Raw genomic sequence first — 24,912 nt, forward strand, 5'->3', positions numbered from 1 at the left:
TGCACATCTGACGGCCTGTGTGTGTGTAAGATGTTTAACATACTTCTGTGATAGCCCTGATTACAGAGAATCACTGAAATGTTTATTTTGCTCGAGTTCCACTGAGGGTAAAAGAGGTCTTATTTGTCTTTGTAACATGTAGTCTAGAGCATAGTGTGTAAGTGTATGTACTCAATAAAAGTCTGCTTAACGAATTAAGAGGAGTGAGAGAAGGAAAAAATGACGTGAGAGCACTTCAGGCTGATCATCGGAAACCCTTGGCGAGTTTGGACACTTACATTTCTCTCCCATTTCCAGACATCTTGAATCCCCCAAAGGGGCTCTGGGCATTTAAAGCATTGTAACAATTGATCCTGAAAAACAAAAGGTCACACTGTGAGTGCTGTGAAGGCTCCTGCACAGGACAAGCCCACCGCGGGCATTTCTTCCACTTGTCTGATTTTCTAATTCCTTTTACAGCTTGAAATTCTATCCTTGAAATTGGACCCTGGTTTCTGAGCCTCCCCAGGAAGAAGGGCATCCCTTTTCAGGGCTCAGTCTGATTGCTTTGGGTCTTCCCCGTCTTCCAGAGGGTGCCTGGTCCTGGCGCCCAGGCTTCGGGTAATGATCCGAACAAGGAGGCTGACTCTGGTCTTACCACACGGTCCCGGCTTGCATTGCCGATGACACCGTCAGGGCCTTGTTGATGTCACTGGTGAAGACGGCTGCGACAAGTCCAAAGTCTGAGTTATTGGCTCTTTCAATCACTTCATCCATGGTCTTAAACCTCAGAATTTCCTGAACGGGGCCAAAGATCTGCAGGCAAACAGGTGGAATGCTTCACCCAGGTGTTCCATGTTTCAAAGCAAATTTCCTCTGCCTTGATTATTTAAAGACATTGAACTTTAGCAGTACAAAACTATACAATCTCCAAAAATCTCAAATTATGTAAGAGCTAACACTGAGTGTCTGCTTAGCGCCCTCCCTCCCCCATCCCCTGCATGGCTCGATACCACTCGGTGTGCCCGAGGTGTGCTCTCTGGTACAGAAGAGAAGGTGGCATTCTCAGGGGCGGCCCCAGGCACCGTTCCACAGTGCCCGACAAGCCCAAGGGCCCGCTGCTGTGTCAATGTGCGGCTTCTCCTTGCGCCCCAACGGTCTGGGGAATTCCCTACTGCCAGTTTGTTACGGAGGGGATGACTTCGCTGTGAGTGATTGCTCCACGGGTTAATAATTGCACTATAAAACATATTACCTGGCATGCATCTAGCTTGCTTATTTTCTCTGTGGGGGGAGGGCTTAAGGGGCTCAAACGCTAATAGTGTCCACTAGGAGTGCTCTGGAAACCACTCCATCAAAGATGTGTCTTGGAAAAGCTCTGTATTTGATACCTCCTCTTTGGCAATCCGCATGTCATCGGTGACGTCGGAGAACACCGTTGGCTCGATGAAAAACCCCTTTCGGCCAAGCCCTTTGCCGCCACACTCCAGTTTGGCGCCCTCAGCCACACCGCTCTGGATGAGCTCCAGGATCTTGTTGTACTGCTTCTTATCAATCTACAGAAGAAAGACTTGGTGATTTCTGGTAAAATCTCCCACGAAGATACGCATGACCTCAGGAACCTCTCTCTTAGGGTTTTTTCAAAGATTCATTCTGTCTGTTTAAATAATGAGACTGCTGTCATCTAACCATTTTGATCCACACAAAAAATGGTAATTGTGTATGGCTCAATCAAATAAATAGAGGGTTCTAAGAAATGAATTTCTCTGACGAGTAAGTCAAATCAGAAGGACCAATGATGCTAACATTTGGTGTTTTTTTCATATTGGGGTTTATCTCTGTGGGAGGTATATCATTGTTAGTAGCCTTCTTGACAGGGTAAACTGACCTCCCTAATCAAGTGAGGAATTTAGCAAATTGTGCCTATCATTAAAAAGATATAAGCAATACACGAATTAACTTATATACTTTTTAAATGGTGGAACACCCTGAACACTATCGGGGTATGCCTTAAAGGGATTTCTTTGACATTGGGATATACTTAAAAAAATTTTCTATTACACACTTAAAGAAAAATGTTAAGTGCAAAAAGTGTGGACTGGCTTCCAAGGCCACAAAGTACCGTATATACTCGAGTATAAGCTGGCCTGAATATTAGCCAAGGCACCTAATTTTACCACAAAAACTGCATTAAAAATGTGCTGAACATGGGAGCAAATGAAGTGGGAGGAAAAGAGTGGAGCACATCCTTACCCACCAAGCCTTAAGGACGATAGCCCTACTCAGAGCAGCCAATGCACAGAGAGGACCATATGGTCAGCCCCACTATGAGAATGATCCATAACCCTACATGGGCAACACTAGAGACACAGTATGAGAATTAAGCCTGATGTGACCCCACTACACTGAGGCAAAACACTAAGGGCGTGCAACAGAACAGCAAGGGGAGCAGAGCAAGGAAGGCCTGTTGGAGTACCAAACATAGACTTTGGGACCAGAGCATGTCACTCCATCAGACTCAACTGGAAAATACTCTAAAGGTCAACAAACAGACCTTGAATTATTTACAGGCTTTTCTTTTTTTGGTCATTGGTTTGTTGTTGTTGTTCTGTTTTATTGCTTTGTTTTGTTCTGTCTTGTTTTTGTGCATATTTTTTTTATCTCTGCAGGTCTATATAGGTAAGATAGGTGGGATAAACAACCTGGAGGAGAAAACAATGGGATGATGGTTTCGGGGGGATATGGAGAGGGGGAAGTGGGGAAAAGAAAAGAAGTGGTGTTAACAAACCCAGGGACAGGGAATAACAAGTGATCCAAGGAAAAGGGCATTTATAGAGGTCTAAATACAGACAAGTACATATTTAAATATATTTATATATGATGATGGGGAAATAGATCTATGTGCATATATTTATAGGTTTAGTATTAAGGTAACAGATGGGCAGTGGGCCTCCACTCAAGTACTCCCTTAGTGCAAGAACACTGTTCTATTAAACTGCCATTCCATGATGCACACCTTCCTGACACAATCACTGAAGGCAAAGCAGGTACATAAGCAAACATGGTGAAGAAAGCTGAAGGTGCCTGTCTATCAAAAGATATAGCATCTGGGGTTTTAAAGGCTTGAAGATAAATAAGTGGCCATCTAGCTCAGAAGCAACAAAGCCCACATGGAAGAAGCACACCAGCCTGTGTGATCACAAGGTGTCGAAGGGATCAGGTATCAAAGTACAACAAATTATATAATTGAAAATGAGGGGCAGTGTGAAGTGGGGATCCAAAGTCCATCTGCAGACAACTGGACATCCCCTTACAGAAGGGTTGTGGGGAGGAGATGAGCCAGTCAGAGTGCAGTATAGCACCATTGAAACATACAACTTTCTTCTCTTTCTTGAATGCTTCCTCTCCCCCACCCCCCACTATCATGATCCCAATTCTACCTTACAAATCTGGCTAGACCAGAGGATGTATAGTGGTACAGACAGAAACTGGAAACACAGAGAATCCAGGACAGATGAGCCCTTCAGGACCAGTGGTGCGAGTGGCGATACTAGGAGGGTGGAGGGAAGGTGGGGTAGAAAAGGGGAACCGGTTATAATGATCTCCATATAACCCATCCCTGGGAGACAGACAACAGAAAAGTGGGTGAAGGGACACATTGGACAATGTAAGACATGATGAAATAATAATAATTTATAAATTATCAAGGGTTTATGGGGGGGCAGGAAGGGAGGGTTAAAATGAGGAGTTGAGGCCAGGGGCTCAAGTAGAAAGCGAATGTTTTGAGAATGATGATAGCACCATATGTACAAATGTGCTTGACACAATGAATGTATGTATGGATTGTGATAAGAGTTGTATGAGCCTCCAATAAAATGATTTTTTTAAATGTGCTGATAAACTCAACTTATACGTGAGTATATACAGTATGATCAATATTACATATACCCTGACTCACCTCCACCCCCACCCCTCTGCCACCAAAACACTTGGCAGCCAGTATTCAATTATGGTGCCTAATGTAAAAACCTAAAGTCACCTGAGTTTGAAATGCCCAGTCTGTACCCCAACCTTCTCCCATGAGGTCATAAAACTAGGGAGATGTCACTCCTTACCCGAAAATCCCATGCTCTAGTTAGTAACTGAGGTAGGACTGGCCCAGGTATTTTTGGAAAATTCTTAGACTCCAACCACAGTTTAAAACCAGAAGTCCATTTGGAAGCAAAGCTTGAGAAAATGCAGCGCCAAAGAGTGGCATCTGAGATGAGCGTTTGTGTCCCCCTCCAGCCCACCACAATGAGACCTGGTGGAACTGTCAGGTAAACTCTGCACGGCGGGGAATTTAAACCGCCCAGCCCCTCATGGGAAGAGAGATGAAGCCTTCTGCTCCCAGCACAAGTGAAAGCCCCAGAAACCCTAGTGGGGGTGTCGCTCTGAGTCAGGACTGACCCACTGCCAGGGGCTTCTTCTTGGCTCCAGCCCACCGTGTGCATGCAGCATTCAGAGTAGAGAGCACCACAAAGGAGAGCCATTCTATCCCTCCATATCTATGAGCTGCAAGCGATCGTCCCAGACCAGGTCAGGCTGATGTAAGGAACCCTTGGTAGTGGAGAAGGAGGGACACTCACCCTCTGTCATTAAGTTCAATGCCATGAAGACTAGGGTCTAGAACCATTCTCTGGCTTGTCATGCCCAGGTGTTTCATTCAGCCAAGAAACCCCAATTTCAGAAATTCAAAATACTTCTGGGGCAATGGTAATCTTTACGTTTTTCAGAGACATCGCTGAGAGAAGGGTAAGAGCTATGCAATCCCTCACTGGCTTCACTTCCAGCCCTCGCCATGTAGACAGGGTCAAAGAGTAAAGGAGCCATGGGAAACAGGAAAACGGTGCCATGTTGGGTCTCATTAGAGTGCAGAAGATGTTTATGACTTTCCTACCTGGGGTCCCTGCTCAGTGGTGGGGTCAAAGGGACTCCCCACTATGCGCCTCTTGGCCCGCTCCACGCTTCTTCTCACAAACTCCTCGTAGATGGACTCCTCCACAAAGATGCGTGAGCCCGCAGTGCAGCACTGGCCTTGGTTGAAGAACACCCCCTGGTGAGCCTGCTCCACGGCATAGTCCACTGTAACAATAAAGAGCCACTTTCTCAACACTGCTTCGCCTGCAAGGAGCTGCCTCCAGAGCCCATCTTCCCCTGGCATCTTCTGTGAGCGTTAGCACAGAGTAAGACGGAATGCCAAAGCAAAGGCCAGCTGTCAGCCAGCCCACTCAGAGTGAATGCTCTGAACTGAAAACGCAACTTCACAGTCAGTTCCAACTGGACTCTGACCTGACTTGCTTTGTGAACTTAGATCATTTGACTTCTTTGCGCCTCTTTATTCAGTAGACATATTAGATAAGATCATCTATAACCACAGTCTCAGATTAGTTCCTGTAGAGGTGCGAATCTAGCCAGGTGGTAGCACACCATGGCGGAATCTAAGGAAGGAAGCTACAAGTCTAGCTGGCTGTTACTCTGTGTGATTTTAAATCCAGGATTGTCAGATCTTTCCATTTATAAGAAAAAATAAAGAAGTCCGTATTTTAAAAATACACAATTACTACCTAAATTTCTTTTAAACAACAAAGCACTGTGTAGACCAAACAAGGCAAATCCATCCAACATTTGGCCTGGGTACTGCCAGTTTTCAGCCCCTAGTCCTCAGACCCTTCAATGTTTAATTCATATTTTGGTAAAATACACCAAATAATGTGGGTGCTAATACAGTTTACAAGCCATACAATTCCCTCCCATGTTAGTTTCTTCCTGTGTCCACTATGTGAGTCATTTTAGTGTGCTATATGCAAGAAAAAAATGGTAAACTATCAGCAATAGCTCTTCTTTGAAAGTCCTAAATTAATTCCCTACTAGGATGGAATTCTGTAACAGAATATAACAACTACTTCATTTTCACCTGTTTTGTACTTCAAGACAGTATTAATGAATCCAACATGTCCTAGTTGCTAAATGACCAACTGAGTAAATAAAATTAATCAATGTCTGTCAAGTCAATGGGAGCCTACTCTTCCAGGTGAATTCAGGTAAATCCTAATGGCTATAACAGTGCAACCACAGCTGAATCCTGTGAAGCCCAAGCAGGGGCTGAAGGCAAGCTGTCTGATTTCTTCCACTTTTTAAAAAATTTTCAGGTGGTAAAATTGGGAAAGCAGCTCGGCCTGCAAGGTATGAAGGGAAGAGTGACTAAAGGAGATGTTGGAATCCCATTCCGTGATGAGCTTTTACTATCAGAAATCCCACACCTACGAGGTTGGATGAGGTGGCATCCTGCTTGGAGACTTGGGACTGTCTCGGTCACTGCTCTAAGGCTCCCTAAGTCCGACTGCTCTGTCATGCTAACTGCAAAGTCAAGGGGAGGGAGGGGCTGGGATGGTTAAACAAGGAAGGGGAAATACTGGTAGCGCTGCTGAACTGGGTTTTCTCTTCAGTAATCTACCAAGCGACCAGGCACGGTCCAAATGCTTTAGGCTTGTTACAATGAAGCAGACACTGGATTTCATGTGTTCCAGAGTCTGAGACTGCTTTGTCTACAGGGCAAAAGTGACCAAGCCTTCCCCTCTTACACTGTATTCTACAATTTCCCAGACTCAAAATGACTCAGACGAATCTGTATTGCAGATTCCTTGTTCTGCTGTTGACGGATAATTGCTCTTTCCTCTTTTCTCCTCAGATACAAGGAGTCTGTTGAAACAAGATTCAATTGTTCTTGAACAATTTTGAATTAGCTTCCAAAACTCTTTTTAGTGCCTTAACCAAAGTGGAAAAACCAAAGAAAGCAACACAGAGTAGTTTAGTAGGACCATATCCAGAGTGTGTCTGTGGGTGACTTACAATCAGCATCTGCAAAAATAATATTGGGACTTTTCCCTCCAAGTTCCAGAGTTACTCTCTTCAGATTGCTTCTTCCAGCTGCCTCTTGGATAAGTTTTCCAACCTGGAAGTAAGAAAGTGGAGAGCGGTCACATACATCTTCCGGTCCAGTCAGTCGACACAGCTGGCTCTGGGCAACAAGGGGAAGGGTAGGAGCAGGTCCGGTAAGATGAACGTACTACTGAGTGACCCCGAGATGGCTCAGCATGGTCAACCTGGGTGCACAAGGTAGAAGTGAAGTGGGAAGCAGTTTAATACCCATGCTGCTTTACTTTCATGACTGATGGAACGAAAAGGGGGAACAAAAACTAAAATTATTATCACTGAAAGATTTCTTCTTAAGACAACTAACAGCCAAAGTAGTGTAGAAATTTCTATTACTGCCTGGCCCCCAGTAAAGCCAAATTGGCCCCACTTAAAAGACACGAGAGTTGTAAAACAAAATGGTCAACAGTTCCTCAAGATACCAGGTGTGACTTTTTATCCATCCACGGTTTATAACTTTGCCTTTGTCTAGGGATATAGGAAAAGGACTCCGGACAGGTGAAGATTTGTTTTGATTGATGCTTTGTTATCAATGTCTATTTATTTAGAAGCTAAACAAATAGGCTGTGTTTTGGAAAAGCATGTGTCATTGAGCAGAGTCACATTTCCAATGAAAATGAAAGTGCCACACAAGGAAACGGGGAAGCACTGCCTAGATCCACCTGCTGACAGAGCTCTCTGCCCCAGCGCTGGGCGTGTCGGCAGGGTCTGCCTGAAGCAATGGGGTGGGGGTGTGGGGGGGTTGATGGCTGTCACCGGGTGGAGCATAACCAGTGACTGATCATGGTGGACATGTAAGAGGAGCCACTGGACAGCTCCGAGGGACCACACGCTGCTCCCTCCACACCCAGGTGTTTGGCTGGGGCTCGGGCGGGCCATGTGACAGTGGGCCTTCCTCCATAGGTCCGTTTCCCTCAGTAAGGATTACAAATACGTACCCTGAGTGTCGAAGGCCATCTCACTGAATGCTTTCAGAAAATGCAACCTGTAACGGAGTGCCGTTCCACTTGCGCTCAGCAGTCGTTTTATAGAAACCACTGAGCTGCCTGCAGACCCTTACAGGCAACTTGTTGGTCTTGTTGAAGTGAAAAATGCTTTTAATGCATGCGATGGAATTCTATGGGGAATTTAACCACTTAAAGAGCCTGGAGAATAGAAATCTTAAATATATGTTTGATTCCCACTGGTCCCTTGTTGCTGTCCTCCAATAGGCCTGATGGTTTCTCTGGGAGTTCAGCGCCATGGGGAAGAACACGGAGTTAGGAGCCAGACTGGCTGGATTTTTTTAAAACTGGTTCTATCATTTACTAACTGACTTTAGGGAACTTACTGAACTTCTCTAAATTTTGGTTACCTCCTCTTGCATCAGTGCCTAAAGCCAAAGCACATTTGTTCTGGAAAGACTGCTGCCCACAGACAGAGGAGCCCTCAGTCCATCTTGTGCCACGAAGCAGCCCCAGAGCCATCTGGAGAGCTTCGCGCACACATTTCTGACCACTAGGCTTCAATAGTAACCGGGAGAAGTCTTGGGGAGGCAGGGAGAGGTAGAGTCGGCCTGATCAGTCTCCTCGGGAAATTTGGGAAGGCAGTCAGAGGTACTTTGCCTATGGGAAAAAATGAGTTTGCACACACAAGATTTAGGGAGTTTGGCAAAAGCGGTCTTTCTTGGAACCAGACAGGACAGTTCTCTTATTTTTGGCCTGTGTATTAAAACCTCCCTATTCTGGCCCGTTGCATCAGTAGAAGGAATTTCCTCACTGCTGTTACCGTAAACCTTGTATCAGCGATGTCTAGAGATGCATGTATTAGCAATTCACTGAGCGACAGGAATAGCCTGCCCTGCGTTGTGCACAGACACATTGGTTCGGTGCTGGGCTTTGCACTCAGGCACCCGGTGCTGGGAGGTTGGGTCAGTCTGTTCCTTCCCCCACTCTCCTCGGACTGCATGTGCCAAACATGTGTTTTCCTCACCCTCCTATCGTTGGGCTCATTTCCCGTGGGACCATTTTTTGGTGTGCTTATGTAGGATTTTCTAAAGCAACAGAGCAAGTCAATCCCGAGGAGCCTCCAAAGAAGGTCCTAACCTGGACCCCACTGTGGGCACTCCTTGTCCTCAGCCCTCCCCTGGACATGTCCTTCCCAGATAAGGAACTTTAGTCTTCTCCTCTTCACGCCTAGATGTTTCATGTGGCATATTGCTTTGAAAATCGGTTGTTTAAGAAGAATCGGTCCGATTTTTCCTTGTTCTTGATTATAGAGTGACAGCTAGTGGTGGAGTGGTTATGAGATGGCTGCTAACTGCCAGGTCAGCAATTCAAAAGCACCGGCTCCTCCGGAGAGAGAGGAGGTTTTCTACTGCTGTAAAGAGGTACAGTCTCAGAAACATACAGGGCCCGTTCTACCCTGCCCCACAGGGTCGCTGTAAGCTGGCACTGACTTGATAGCAGCGTGTGTGTGTGTGTGTGTGTGTGTGTGTGTGTGTGTGTGAGAGAGAGAGAGAGAGAGAGAGAGAGAGAGAGAGAGAGAGAGAGAGAGAGAGAGAGAGAGAGAGTGTGAGTTTGGGTTGGTTGGTAGAAGGACTGTGGGTCGTTTGAAACAGAACTACTGCAGACCTATGAATAAAGGAAAAACTGCCATGCCGGCCGGCCCCTCCCTTGCTATCTCAGTGACAGTGTTCTGAGGACTCCAGGGTTCTCGCCATGGCCCCTCTTTGCAGGAAGGGAAACTACTCCCGGGGCAGTGGGGAGCCTCACCCTTTCCTCACTGGCACAGGGACCACCATGTCACCTTTGAGCCCACGTAGTTATTGAAACCTCTTTCTTAGAGCAACAAAATCTCAAAAATCATAGGCACTTCCAGAGAGGAGCGCATTTTGCCTAATTCAGAAAGCGTCATTATCTTGAGGACCTAGTAAAGATGGATATTCCTTTATTTAGCAGTGAGCCCACTCAGTCATACCCTGGAGGAGCCTTTGTGCGGAAGTGGTGCTGCCACACAGAGTTGTCTTCCAGTAGAGAAATGCTATTGAATTTTCCTTCTTCAGACAGTTCTTTGGCTGAAGGTGGAAGACACTTTATTATTTCATTAATTCCAAATATGAATGGAAGTAGAGGAAAACAGGGGTGGAAGAGAATGGCTAGAATGAGAACCTACTAAACTTTGGACTAAAACATAACTCAAACTTATAGCCATGAAGTCAATTCCAACTCAAAGGGCAGGGCAGAACGACCCTTAGGGGGGCTTGAGATTGTAACTCTTTACAGGAGTAGCACGCTTCCATCTTTCTTCCAGAGAGAGACTGGTGGTTTTGAACTGCTGACCGTGTGGTTAGCAACCCAACACAAAGGCTACAGATGTGGGAAGGACTTATTAGCTGAACGCTTGCACGTTCAAACATGCTTTTGCAGAGAATAGCCCAATACCCTTTAAAGTCAGAAACTGTAGCAAGGTTAGAGCCATTACTCCAAGTCTCCTTCCAATGACTTTATTCTATGTACCAAATCCTGCAATATTCGTTTTCCCAGTGAAATCAAACCAAACTCACTGCCATAGTCAATTCTGCCTCAGAGTGAGCCCATGGGACAGTCTAGACCTCTTCACGAGACTAGAACTCTTCATGGGAGTAGTAAGCTTTGTCTTTCTTCCACAGGACGGCTGCTGGTTTTGAACTGCTGACCCATCACTAGTCTAGGGCTTGTTTCCCCAGTGAGGAAGTCTAATAGGAGATGGCAACTGTGTAGGATTTGAGGGCTATTAATAAGCTCACTGTGCCTAGCATCCATGTAGTCCCTAATCCTTATTTACGTTTGACCCAAGTGCCAAGTGATCGTGTATGCATCACAGTTATGGATGCCTTTTCAGCATCCTCGTTCATGAGTGTTTGCATTTGCTTTCACCTGGAAGCATCCACAACAGTGTTGGCAACCTTTACCCCAAGATACAATGAAGTTCTACCTGCTCCTCATATGTGTTGGATTCAGATTGGACCCCATTTCAGTTTAAATATGGATCAGTGCTATTACAGTACAGAGACAACTTCATGGTGTGTTCCAATTCCACGCAGAATAATGTTGAAGACAGTATCTTATTGTTCCAATATCTGGCAGACAGGAGGTACAAAGTGTCAAAGGAAAAACTGCAATTTTTCCCAGCCCTGTGAAAGACCTGGGGCATCTTCTATCACGTGTACATCCACAGAGGAAAGTAGCAACATTAGCTTTCCCCTTGCCTGGCACACCTGCACAACAATTAAGAAGGCGTGGGGTTCTCTGTAGATATTGCCATAACTGGATTCCTAATTTTTCATTCTTAGCTCAGTCTTTAAACCATTATTTGAGAAGGGAAGGAACTAAGTGCCTCTTCCCTTTTTGAATAAAGCACAGAAGCTGTCTGAACTCTCCAACAGGCAGTTCCCACTACTCCTGCTTCAAGGTTTCCATATCGTGATTTGAAATTCCTTTGTAGGTAAATTAACAAAGTGAGACTGCTTGTGGTAGCTGACTCAGCAGCACAGGGATCATCAGAGGCTGTGGGATACTGTCATCTCCAGTCGAATCCGGCGGCTCAAGCTCAAGAACAGGAGCCGCGTGCACTTAGCGAGCAGAGACGGTGCTGGCGCAGTGTGAAAGGGCTGGTTTTGATAGGCTTTTCCCACATGCAGTGGCTGCTAGCCTCAGTCTACTCCAACACAACATTTATCTGCCAGTGGGTTGACTTCTTATGAAGCCTTGCTATTGGCACTTCCAAACACTCAAATACATCTTATTAAAGCTTTGGATTCGGTTGCTCTTTTCCCCGAGAAAGGGGGAGTATGGCATGATTGCTTTGAATTGACAATCAAGTCCTGACACCAAGAGGAGCTATTCCAGAAACTCCTCTGGATAACTCTCTTTGGTTTTACTTGTAATGGTTCTTTTTTGGAGCCAAATCCAGTGTCAAACAAACGTCAAGGAGGATATGAGGTGCCTGTGTCTCCAGAGGTATTGAAAAGTGGGCCTTTGTCCTAGGTAACTGCGGCCCAACAGACTGAGCTCCTGATTATTACCTAAGCTTGCAAACGAGTGGAGAAGCAATCCTTGACCATGTACATGAACGTGTATTATGGATGTGGGGTGATCCACAATTTTCTGAAGTTCTGAACATAGTGGGTTACAGGTTGGACTGCTACCCTCAAGGGTAGCCGTTCGACTCCATCTGAAGCTTCACAGGAGAAATAAAGAGATTTTCTGTGCCCATAAAGATTTGCAACCTCTGAAACCCAATGGGTTGCTGCTATAAATTAGAATTAATTAACTCTATGGCAACAATGCAAATGAGAAATGGAAACAATGAGAATTTCTAACATCAGGAGGAAGCTTCATTAAGAATGGGAGGTATATAGCTGAATTTTTAGATGTTTAACTATTATCTTCAGAAATCAATGTAGTTAAGAAAAAAACATATGACTCTAAATGGCAGCCCTAAATGGAGGAAGCTCATGGAAATGAATTCACTGGTACCACAGCCAAAAGAGCGGTAAGCAGAAAAAGCCAGTGAGTCATTGAAACATAGCTGAGCATCCTTTAAGGACGGTGAACACAGAAACTGTAAGGCCCAGTGTTCCTCTCACATCAATGATTAGGCTTACTACTACCCGCAAGGTCCTCATGTTGATCTCAACATCTAGGCTTAGAAATGATAAGATGATATCATAAACTGGTCCCCAAAGCTGAAAAAATAGAGAGAAAATAGACGAATGATATCTTGATGAGGAAACTGAATTATGGAAATAGAATTGTTATTTCCAAGGAAATACACATACCCTTGCTATTGGCTTGCTTGACTGAAGCTGGAGATAGATACTGTATGAGTTAATTTGGGGGTGAGACTTCCTAGAAGTAGCTCATTATCTACATGATAATCAAGACAATGTGAACAGGTGGGGTTTTTCGGATGACAGAATTGGCCTAACTCTACAATCACCATTCTCACACCCAGCATCTGTGTAGAGAACAGCGTACAATTTTCCAGAAATGGAAGTCACAGCTACTTCATCTACTGCTAGTAGGTGGTAAGCACAGCAGAGGTGACAGGTGACACAGTCTCCTTGTGCACCACAGGGCTGCAAGTTCCCTGGATCAGCAGGTTTGGGAGGAGAAAGGATGTTCTTTGAATCGAGACTCAGGTCTTTACATTGGACCCCGTCAAGCTCTGGTTCTCCCAAAGGAATGATTGCCCAGAGTCTGTAGTTTTCCCCAAAAGGATCATTTGAAATGTGACACAATCTTACAAAAGAAAGACATCTTACTGGGTTTGTTCTTGGAAGCCTCCAGATGAATAATATTTGCAATTTAAGCCAGGGAAAACTTCTTTGAATCCTCAAGGTTGATACTTGATTCCCACGGGTCTTTGGCTGAATGGCAGATGAATTTTTAAACAACTTTCCCAAGTTCAGAATTATAAATATGTTTTAGTGCTCATACGTAGGTATCCTCATTGTGTGGAGCTATGCATGTCAGAATGCCACTGCAGCCTTGTGGTGAAGACGCTTATTGGAAAATATTTTCCGCACATGAGGTGCAACTCATACTCTACATAGTGACAGAGGTTCGCCATTTGCTGGCAGTTTGTCCTATCTTTCCATTTCATGTAGATTGCACTGCCTCGACACCTTCTGGACTGGGCTAGAGAATAACGGGAATGATAAAGTCCAGTAGGCTCAGTTTACTGTCTCCTGAGCCCTGACGCTGCCTCTTTCTATTGAGTGAAAGCACCTACAGTTTACTCCTTTCACTCTTCACAACTGAACCCCATTTAAGATTGCCCATGGGAGTATTACGTCTCTTCCTTACAATGCTGTAGCGTTTAGCTGCATGTTCGTTTCCACTAGCTTAGCTACGCACTGCCTACGGTTGATAGAATGTGTTAAGGCAGATGAAGGAATTAGCATGCTTACGCTAAGGCTTTTCTCCCATTTAATCATGAGAGCTTTGGTGCTTCCAGAACCTGGTGGCTATCTATACTGGTAACAACACCAGATGAAAGCTTCTTTGGAACCTACATGGAAAGGCTCTCATTTGGTTTTATTAACACATAAATTTGCTTTGAAAGTACAGGGTAGACCATCCTGTACATCACATCGGTCTCAGGTAAAGAAGACCGGAGTCCCTGATTGGGTGGTTGAGCTAGCCGGAGGACTGAAGCCATCCTAAAACAACTGCTGGCCAATCTTTCCTCTGACAAGTGAGGTGAGTGACTCACAAGTACCTTTTGATTGTCCTCACATGTGCTTCTTGATACAACTTTCTTTTCCAATCTGTATCAATAGAGCATGAGCTACATGATGCTGATTGTTTATTCAGTTAGCTTTTGTTTTATTATAGGGACAGGTGCTTGAAATTGAAAGGTTTTCATTAAGACTGTCACAGTCTGTAGCGAGTCCTGATAATCTAACATTGTGCTGGATTTGTTAGGAAAGACTCCGACCCTCCTACTTCCAAAACCAAACTCCCTGCCATCAAGTCAATACTGACACATAGCGACCCTGTAAGTTGGAGTATAACTGTCCCGGTAAGTTTTTGAGACAGTAACTCTTTACAAGAGTAGGCAGCCTCATCTTTCTCCTGAGAAGCAGCTGGTAGTTTCGAACTGCTGACCTTATGGTCAGCAGCCCAACATGTATCCAATATGCTACCAGGGCTCTTACACAAGTTAAAAGTATCCCACTATCATTGATAGTAAATTTACGTGGGCAATCTCTGGTTTAGATTCTTGGCAAAATGTGTACACAATGTACTTTGGGAACTTTGAAATTCTTTAGATATTCATAGTGAAAATGCTAGTAAATATTGGAAAAGTGATGCCATATCATTAAATATGAGGGGGCACCACCCCCTCCCCTAATGGAAACTCATTGTAAACATTTTTCCTGCTAGGAGAGCATCAAGCAACTCGCTCTGAGTTAGTGCACCCAGGGGTGTCACCTGGAAAGGTTCTCTCTGGTCACAGTGAATTTTTTCATAAAAGCAGTTTTGCTTGAACTTTTTCTGTGGTGGCTGATTTGAGAGAACACTGTGCAACTGTGGAATTTGGGGGAAAATACCACAGAAACTGTGGTGATGTTGAACACAGCTTACAGAAACAGTGCTATGGGAAACACAAGTATACAAGTGATTTTCTCATTTCAAGAAAGGTGAAATGTTGGTTGATGACAAATCTTGTTTCTGGATGTTTACAAGTTCCTGAACGATGAAAAGGTTGGTTCGTAGTGCATTTGGAGCCTGTTATGCCAGGTACGACTGTTAATCAAGCTTTCTATTAAGAGGTTCTGAAAGATACCTTTAACAGTGTGTGACAAAAAAGGCCTGATTTGTGGCAGACAGGGGACTGGTTTTGCCACCACAACAATGTACCTGCTCACACAGCCATCTCAGTGGGCCAGTTTTTGGCAAAAACCAGCATGCCTCTCTCGACTCACCTGACCTTGCTCTGTGCAACTTCTTTTTGTTCCCACAAATGCAGAGGGGCATGAAAGGGCAGTGATTTGATGACATACCAGGGGTGAAGAAACTCAGGAAGTGCCAAACAGATGAATTTTAAAAATATTTCCAAGAATAGAATCACATATTTGACAAATGTATAAAGTGTAATGGAGAGTACTTTGAAGGTGATATGGTTTTGTAAAAAGAAACAAAAACATAGCTTTGAAAAAAATTCTGTTTTGGGGGGGGGCAGGGGTACCCCTCATATTGTAAAATAAAGGTTGGAGGAAGTCTTAAGGACTAACAGGTTGGGGGCAGTCATTTTGGGGAGCTTTGATTCCTAATTAAGGTACAGCTGAATTAGAACAATCTCTGATGGAGTTATCAATCTATAGCTCATATGTAGATGAAGTTGCTGAGGGGATGGGCACGCAGCATCCTTGGCCTCTTTGGCAAAGGTGCCACTCTTTAACAGCGAGGCTGCAGACTTTCTATTGTCCAACAAGCTGGGGTCTGGCTACAGTCACCAGTTTCTGCTGCATATGGACAAACAGCACCAAGGAAAAAGAACAGGAGGTACACAGAATTAGACAACAAGCCACATGGCTACACACTGGAACACCCTCACAGACACCAGACTTATTTTGAGTGACTACCAAATAGTTACATGGGCTAGGCCGTCTTTACCAGAGGTAATAATATTTTTCATTTACTTTCTGCTCATAGTTGGCATGATAAATTTATCTTTGCCTCCCTTATACACGATCGAGGAAAAAGAATGGCTTGGATAGTGGTGATATGTCTCGTCTCTGACCAAACCTGCAAATATGCTTGGATGGAGATTTCGATCCCATCTAAGCCCTGGTCAAGAACTAGATGGCATTCAAGGAAAAGTGGCACTGTGCATATAAAGAGCCTGCCACACTGCCAGCTAGGATAGGGGTGCAGCAAAACCCAGGTCAATCACTGCAGGGCTACCCTCATCTCTGATGAAGAGGGGCGTATGTTAATGCCAGAAACCAAAAGGCATTTGGTTCTGGTGAAGATACTGCCTACAGACAGAGGCCTGACTCCATCTTGTTCCTGAAACAGTCTAAAAGCCATCTTGAGTGCTTTGCACACATATTTCTAACCACCACATGTTCATGGTAACCAGGGTGAGTCTCAAGGAGGCAGGGTAGCACTGATCAGTCTCCCCGGTAAATTTGGGAAGGCAGGAGTGTCATCTGTCTATGAGAAAGAAAGTTCACGTGGAGCACTCATCCATAAGACTTAGGGAGCTTGGCCAAGGTATCTTCCTTGGAACCAAAAAAGACAATTTTCATTTTTGTCCTCCCCAATTCTGGCCTTTTGGATTAAAACAAACAATAAAATCTTCGTGTCATTCCCATAAAACTTTCATCAATGATGCCTGGGAAAGCAACTATTAGCAATGAGCTTATCTCTGGAAGGAATCAAATATCCACCGAATCCTGTATGCGGGCCACTGGTTCCGTATTGTTCTTTGCATTGAAGCAGACATAACTTTGATGGCATGTTGGTCCATTCTTCACTTTTCTTTCCTCTATAGTGCACATGCTGAATAAAATCTGTTTTCCTCACTGCTTGAGCAAAGTGGGACTAAAATAACTATCTCAGAAGTTAGCTGTCCCGATGAGTAAGGGATTTTATAAATATGATACTTAGAAGCCAACCTGGCACACAATAAGTATCCAACTATGTTAATCGTGAACAGCTAAGGGCTCTTTGTTCTCCTGTGTCCAACAGAGAGAAAGGGATCTGACTATCAGGAGAGGTCCTGCTGGACCTCACCAAGCAGGTCTCCTCCCAGAAGTTCCCAAATTGTCTATGTATGTTATGTGCTTCAAGGAAACACAAAGGAAGTATCCCCATTTCCCTCAGCTTCCATATGACTCATAAAACTCAAATAATGCTGGGTTTTCATGGTTACTCTTTCATTGCTAACAATGTTAAAGGTCCAGTCAATTCTGGTACGTGTTGGTGACCATATGTGCAGAGTGGAACTGTGCCCCAGGATTTCAAGGCTGTGACATTTAAAAAGCAGATTACCAAGTCAGTCCTCCGAGGTACCCAGGGTCGTTTCACACGGCCAACCTTCTGGCTACTAGTCAAGAACATCATTCAGTGTGCCAGCGAAGGAACTCTGGAGGCAAAGCTGCATGTGTCTATGAAAGCTACTACAGAGAATAGACCCTCTTTTTGAGCAAGCCTTGGGAAAAAGTGTTGTCTCTGAAACAGGCAGGATTAGAGGCTCCTGGGTGTTAGGAACTCCTCACATGGGGCCCTGAGAGATGACTGGGAAAACTGCAGCCCACCAGCCACATCCCTCCTTCCCTGCTCTTGCCAGGCTGCAGCTCCTCTGCCCCATGATAAACTCCCCAGGGCGCCCGGGTGCTCACTGAAGGACCTGAAGAGAAGCCAAGGGAAGGAAATGAAGTGTTCCCACAGGAAAGGAGTCTCTGGCCCTCTGTTATAAGGAAAAATTCTTGCTACCTGGGACCGCTAATAATCCACCAAAAGGGAATGTGTGAAACCCAGTAACTGGACCTAATGCTAGCCTCAAGAGGGAGTCACCGGTCGCACGATCAGCTGGGATATTTCTTTTAGGAGCTTAATGTGCTTGGCTTCTCTTCGGGAGAAAGATGTGTCAGTCTGCTCCTATATTTACAGCCTGAGGAACTTTCTGGGGGCAGTTCTTGGGTATCCTACAGGGGTGCTATGAATTCACTTGATGCCAACAGGTTTGGTTTGGCCTTTGGTTTGGTTTTCTGCCTTGAGGGAGTCCATATTAATAGATGGAGATACATTTTTAAAGTGTGAGGAGACAGACAAACATTTTCCAAAAGAAGATAATTACTGGGATCCAGGAATATATTATTATTATTATATGAAAAAAATCAACATTTTTGAATCTGTTTGTGTCTAACCTACAAAAGGGCTCCAAATAGTTCTTGGGAAAAAATCCATTAATTTCCTATTCCACTTGTCCACAGCCTTTTTAAAGCACCTACATATGTATATATCACCTCACTTAGTCCTTTCAAAACCCCACGGAGTAGGTATTGTATTTCAGAGATAACTAATGTAGAGCTAAGGAATGTTATTTAACTAGACAATGACACAGCTCATTGGTCTCACGGCAAATACCGACTCTAGGACCCAGGGCCCAACCCACCATCTTATTTCCTTCTCTTCTCCCCAGCATTCTGCTTTCCTCTCGACATTTATTGAACATGTCGTACATCCCCAAAACCTTATCCTGGAACGCCAAGCTGACTTCAGTGGGTGGTAATATTGCATCATATAGGCTCATAATTATGATCATAAATCTTAAATCACAAAGTTTTTATTTGCCTTCAGAGTTACATTTTAAAATCATCAAAAGCCAGGAGAAATCAAGGAGCTCACTCATCGACAGTTACTAAGGAAGTGCTGTCGTGGGGACGAGAGGGCGGCCATGTCTGGTTTTGCGGTTCTGGGAGCACAACTCCCTGGAAGCCTTAGACCCTTCTACACGGGCTCCTTTCCCCGCTGGAAATGCAGTCCAGTGAGGGTTTTCATGGCTCCAGGAACTGTGCAAAAGCCTTGCTCAGCCTACGGGCATTAGAGGACAACACCTAAGAATAAATTTTCCCATGTCAATGCTTTGTCAGCCTGTCCTTAGAAACTAAATTTGTGCTAAACACTGCAGGGAAAAATCCCAGATGAGCAATGCCTTTCTTGCTCAGCTTTGGAAGAAGGTCAAGTTCCAGCCCAAAGAACTGGATGATTTTGGCCTTGGGAGAACCATTTCTATCCAGTGTGAACTCAGGGCACTGCTGAAGATCCCCAGTATTCACCATTCTCCCTCAACGCAGAGTTTTCCTACTATATGTCAACTGTAAAGGTGGGCAGTCTCCTGCTGACAATGAACTCTTAACAAAAAGGATTTCCATATAGCTAGCAGCTACTCAAAAAATGTGGCTTCATAGTCTGCTTAGAGAAAAATTTGGAAAACGTTTATTATTCTATCTAAATATTAAATTATGGTTTTACAGTACTTTGTTATGACCCTGAGTCAGGCCAGTCCGATCCTTACACACTGGGTCAGAATGGAGCAGCAGTCGTTAATGAGAGGATCTGGCATTGCAAGCATTCCATGATACTCCCAAGTGCCAGGTCAAAGTCTCTTTGGAGAATACAGTCCTACTTACGAATTCTCCCCGTGGAGCAGAGTCAGGTTCAGTGACCTCCTTAACTGAGTTGCTCCTCATTAGAGTTATCATGAGGGGGAGGGAAGTAAGCAAGCCATGGGATTAGAGAATGGAAGCCAAAAGATATGCAAATGCAACCTATGCAATGCCTAAGTGGGGCAGTCTTAATAAGAAAAAATATTCTGTTCAAAAACAAAGAGCTCAAGAGAAACTTGATCAATGTCTACTTAAAAAATATGGCAGGCCCATGCAAACTAAGCTAAAATATCCCTTGGACATAACACATGGGAAAATTTTCAAAATCAAAATAGATACAATAAGAAAGTCTAAGGAAGAATAAATTACAGACATGAAACAAAGATCCAGCTCTTCTTAGATCAAAATGCTCAAGTATAGTTCCTCCAGGTTATGTGCTATCTGAGTCATATGTGACCATATGTGAAGGGAGAAGTGAGGTACAAGAAGGGTGTACCTGTCCTCTTGAGTTGTAATAAGCCAGTCCATAGAGATGTCACAAAATCAAATTCTCTCTGATGAAATAGGCAATTTATAAAGTAAAACCAGTGACTCAAGATCCTAAAGCCTATAAGAGGGGGCTTCAGAAATTCATGGAAGATTATAGTCTTTTTGACTAATTTTGAAGACCGTATATGACATGGATATAGATGCAATAGGTAAAGACAAGGAGGCCAAATACTCAGTTCATCACCATCCATTTGTCCAATCAGAAAATATTTCACAATGGACTCTTCGTACCTCCAGTTGCACAGCTGGGGAGAGGCTTAAAGACTTCAGTTTGACCCAGGGGAGTAAAAGAAGACCAAGATGCTAGCAATTCTCAAGGTGGTATGTAACCAACTTCAAGTCCACCTCTTGGGGTTTCAGTTTCTTTATCTGTCCAATGAAGGCCAAGGCCCAGCAACAAATCTCTTTCTTAGTACTCCAGCTAATTGGAGGAGGTAAAAAGCAACAACAACAACCCCCCCTCCCAAGATGGAGCCTCTGGGGCTCCTGTTCATTCTGAGAGTCCACCTGCAGTTCTGTGTTTTTCTGGCCTTAGGAGGCAGAGTAGCTTTTCCCAAGAGCACCACAGCTGCACTGAGTGATTAAAACAACCCCCATCTCTTTGGTTTCCTGGACAGAGCTCATTGTGAAAGAGTAAGTGATAGCGCTCCTATCGTGTGGTTTCTTAACTTTGCACTCCCTGCAGAGTCTCTCAGCTGTATCTATCTGTGTGCCCCAAACAGGCCAGGGCAGTGAACTGGGGGCTCCCCCACACATAATGGAACTGGGCTAATTCTCAGCAGGAATGTTGGCACAGATCAACTCTGACTCCCAGCCTCGTTTTGAATAGCTTTCAAGATTGATATCAGGAGTATCCCTGGAAAAGCCACAACATACCACAATCCTGTTCATGGCAATGCAGCAGCACAGGGAAATGCAATTTGGAGCTTTGCAACAAAATAATTTGTTATACAGGGCATAAAAAGAACACAAAAGGCTTTACATGTCCTCTTTCTCCCAAGCAGTAGTGCCCTGAAGAATGTTTCTAAAGTTGGATAGAAAAAAAATTATATACAGTAATTAACAATATTACTGTAGATTCCATTTCAGAGACCGAGTTTCTGCCCCCACCCCCACCTTCCACTGAAAAATAAATTTCTAGATGGGGTCTCAGTCAACTGGTTGAAAATGCCTGCTTCCTGTAACCTATGTTCATTTCTCAAACCTGACAGAGATTGACTCAATGTCTCTTCCTTCCTTCCCTCCTTTCTTAGTTTTTACGGTTGTGCTTCCTGGTTCCAGCTTTGATGGAACTAGAAATGCCAAAAATCTGTGCAAATGGATGTTTCTTGTCTTTCTGAAATCTCCAAAAATAAAGACGCCAAACCAGAAACAATGGGACCAAGACATGGAAGCATTTGGTAACAGCAATTTCAAACCTCATCCGTGAAATGTATCTGGAGAGCATGTTTGCTGCTTTCTTTCCTAATAGTTCCACAATCTTGCACCCACCTCTCATCTACCAAACCATCCTTCCTTCCCGAAACAGGCCTCCGTCTTCCTCTGTGCTCTTCCCTGTGCCTGGAGCGCCTCTCCTCCCTTTGACGGCTTGGTCAAGGCACTGTCCAGGCCTCACTGTGCCCCTGCGAGAAGCTAGCCCTCATGAGCCACCTGCCCCGGGCTGTGGCGCTCCTATTCCTCTGAGCCCAGAGTACTTTTCACTCTGAACGCTTGCCCTGTACTTGGGAAAGTATGGTTTTCCCACTAGACTGAATTTTAAATATCTGTATGCACACACAGATGTTCAGTTACATTTGTTGGCAAAATCAGCAAGATGACAGCTGCTCTTGAGGTCTAAGCTAAACACAAAGCTTCGGGTTTTAGGAACAAAGCTGAAAGACCGGGACACAGGACACCTACAATCAAGGTGTCGGAACTAGCAGAATGATCTTGAACTGTACTTGGGGCGAGGGGGCTTTAATCCTCTTATGTTTCACGGAAAGATGGCTTCTATGATGTGACGCGGGCTGCGCATCAGAATTCCTGGCGTTCTTTGTTTATTCCCATGTCTTAGTCCCAGCTCCAAAGACTCTGAACAGCTCAGTCTGGAGTGGGCCCAGGCTTGGGCAGTCCTTAAGACCTCAAGGATATTCTGATGGGGTGATAGGGTTCACAGCCATGACATTAAATAATCTTTAAAGGCATCTCTCCCGTACGTGTATCTTGAATCTTCCCTGTTGATTTTATTTTCCAATTGTCTACTTTTATCATTTGCCAGGTACTTAGTCTCTGCTACTTGTTCTCACAAACATCATTTTATTTCCTCTTCACAGCAACATGTGAGACCAGGATTAATTATTACCCGTGCTCTAGTTGGGGAAAACATATAACTCAGAGGTTACGGATGGCTTTCTGACGAGACCCAGGAAGTGGCAGGGCCTGGACTGAACCAGAGCCTTGAGGTCCAGGCCACCGCAGAGGCTCGCTTGCCTGTGGGTGCTTTTCTTCCCCAGGCGCTGTCTTCCTGGAGGTGGACACCCTCTGGGACAAACATGGCCTGGCTGTTAAACAGGCTTTCTATCCACAATCAGCAAGATCCGAGAAAACTGCCCATAGCCTTCCTTGCCTGTGCACCTAGCCATAGCTGGGTTCACATCTTTTCTGTTTCAGACCACCTTCAGAAATCAAACGTTCGACTTCTTACTTTGACAGGAAGCAGCATGGAATGCTCACATGAAAGGGAAACCAAACCAGGGTCATAACCCACCCCATAGGATACAGCAGAACCAACCTTCCAAGTTTCTGAGACCCTAAACCTTCAAAAGAGCAGCCAGCCTCATCTTGATCCTGTGAAGTGGCTGTTGGGTTCTGAACTACTGACCTTGTGGCTAACAGCCCAATGCATAGCTCACTATGCCACCAGGGTTTCTCAAATCAACGTACTAGCCTCCAAACTCAGCCAGCTGGAAGAGTGAGCATCTGAGGACCTGTTCGTGCTCGGACAAGCTCGAGGAAAGAGGCCTCCTGCAGCTCTCTAAATGGACCCCTGTCAAGAGTGTGAAACAAGGCAGCTCAGCGAGCTAGCAGAAACCATCGTGCTATTCTCACCTGTCAGAGCGCAAGTTTACATGTAAAAATACAAAAGGGAGAAAGCTAGTAATTTAAAGCCTATACATGCTAAGGATCCCGGGTTGTGCATGGACGAAGCACTGGGCTGCCATCCAAAAGGCTGGTGGTTTGAGCCCGTCAGCCATGCTGCGGATCCAGGACAAATGTCCAGTCTCAGAAACTCCATGGGGCCGGTTCTACTCCCTCCTATAGGGTCACGATGAGTCAGAATCAAAGGGGTGGTGGTGGGCTTGTTGTGTGGGTTTTTTAAAAATAAACATGCAAAGTTTTTGTCATAAAAATATATATTTTCTGGCCCACCAGGCCGTGATGATGATGTTCCTGAGTAGAGCAGCCAGTCCACAGAGAGAACAACATGGCTGGCCCCACTATGAGACATGATGCCCCTCAGTGACTAAGGGCGATACAGGGGACAGCACCGGAGACACAGTGTGGGAACTGCACCTGACCTGATCCCACCACACCGAGGCAAAGCACTGGGGGAGTGCAGCGGAACAGCAAGGGAATGGAGTGGCAAGGTCCCCAGGGAATGCTGAAAGTGGACTTTGGGGCCAGGGCGTGGTGCCCCAACAGACTGGACTGGAAAAAGCTCCTAAGGGCCAGCAAACGATCCCTGAACTAACTACAAGCTTTTCTCTTGTGAACCGTTTTGTTCTGTTCTTTGTCAGTGGTTTGTTTTTGTTGTTTTTGTTGTCTGGTTGTATACTGTTGCTTTGTTTTCCTCTGTCTAGTTTTCGTGCATGTTAGTGACTCCACAGGTCTGTCTGAATAGGACAGGCTGGATGAACTATCTGGAGGAAAAACGGGACCGACAGTTCCGGTGGGACTTGGGGTGGGGGGGTAGGGGGCGTAAGGAAGTGGTGTTAACAAACCCAGGGACAAGGGAAAAACATGGGACCCCAAAGGGTAGAGAAGGGGGAGTGGCAGGCATGGTGGGAAATGATCAAGGGTAAGGTTGCTTAGAGAAGAGGTATACTCTAGCCCAGGTGGCGATGAAGCATGGTAGTAGGGCAGGAGGAAAGTCAAGGAAGATGGAGGAAAGAGCTAGGAGTCAAAGGGCATTCATGGAGGACTAGACAAAGACATGTACATGCATACATATATAGGAGGATGGGGAAATAGATCTATGCGTCTATATTTATAGGTCAAGTATTAAGGTGGCGGAAGGACCTTGGGCCTCTACTCAAACACTCCCTCAATGTATGAATACCTTCTTTTATTAAATTGGAACTCTATGATGCTCACTCTCCCGACACAACGGCTGGAGCCAAAGTGGGTGAACAAGTAAATGTGGTGAAGAAAGCTGATGGTGCCCGGCTATCAAAAGAGATAGTGACTGGGGTCTTAAAGGCTTGAAGATAAACAAGCGGCCATCTAGCTCAGAAGCAACAAAGTCCACATGGAAGAACACACCAGCCTGTGTGATCGAGTGGTCCCAAAGGGATCAGTTACCAGGCATCAAAGAACAAAAAATTCATATCATTGACTGCACACCTCCATGATAGGATCGCTGAAGACAAATGGGTGCATAAGCAAATGTGGTGAAGAAAGCTGATGGTGCCCGGCTATCAAAAGACATAGTGTCTGGGGTCTTAAAGGCTTGAAGGTGAACAAGCGGCCATCTAGCTCAGAAGCAAATAAGCCCACATGGA

General features: G+C 44.9%; 1 protein-coding gene across 1 annotated transcript in view; it reads right to left on the bottom strand.

The window, feature by feature from the left end:
- Nucleotides 1–24,912, bottom strand: part of ALDH1A2 (aldehyde dehydrogenase 1 family member A2) — a 121,460-nt gene that overhangs the window by 10,445 nt on the left and 86,103 nt on the right. The window contains exons 8-12 of the mRNA XM_075531970.1: nucleotides 6,871–6,973; nucleotides 4,919–5,103; nucleotides 1,371–1,535; nucleotides 638–795; nucleotides 279–353 (exon numbers count right to left, since the gene is read on the bottom strand). Of these exons, the coding sequence (XP_075388085.1) occupies nucleotides 279–353; nucleotides 638–795; nucleotides 1,371–1,535; nucleotides 4,919–5,103; nucleotides 6,871–6,973 (686 nt within the window). The remainder of the gene's footprint in view (nucleotides 1–278; nucleotides 354–637; nucleotides 796–1,370; nucleotides 1,536–4,918; nucleotides 5,104–6,870; nucleotides 6,974–24,912) is intronic.

Source organism: Tenrec ecaudatus, chromosome 14 (assembly GCF_050624435.1).
Source record: "Tenrec ecaudatus isolate mTenEca1 chromosome 14, mTenEca1.hap1, whole genome shotgun sequence".
NCBI classification, from domain to species: Eukaryota; Metazoa; Chordata; class Mammalia; order Afrosoricida; family Tenrecidae; genus Tenrec; species Tenrec ecaudatus.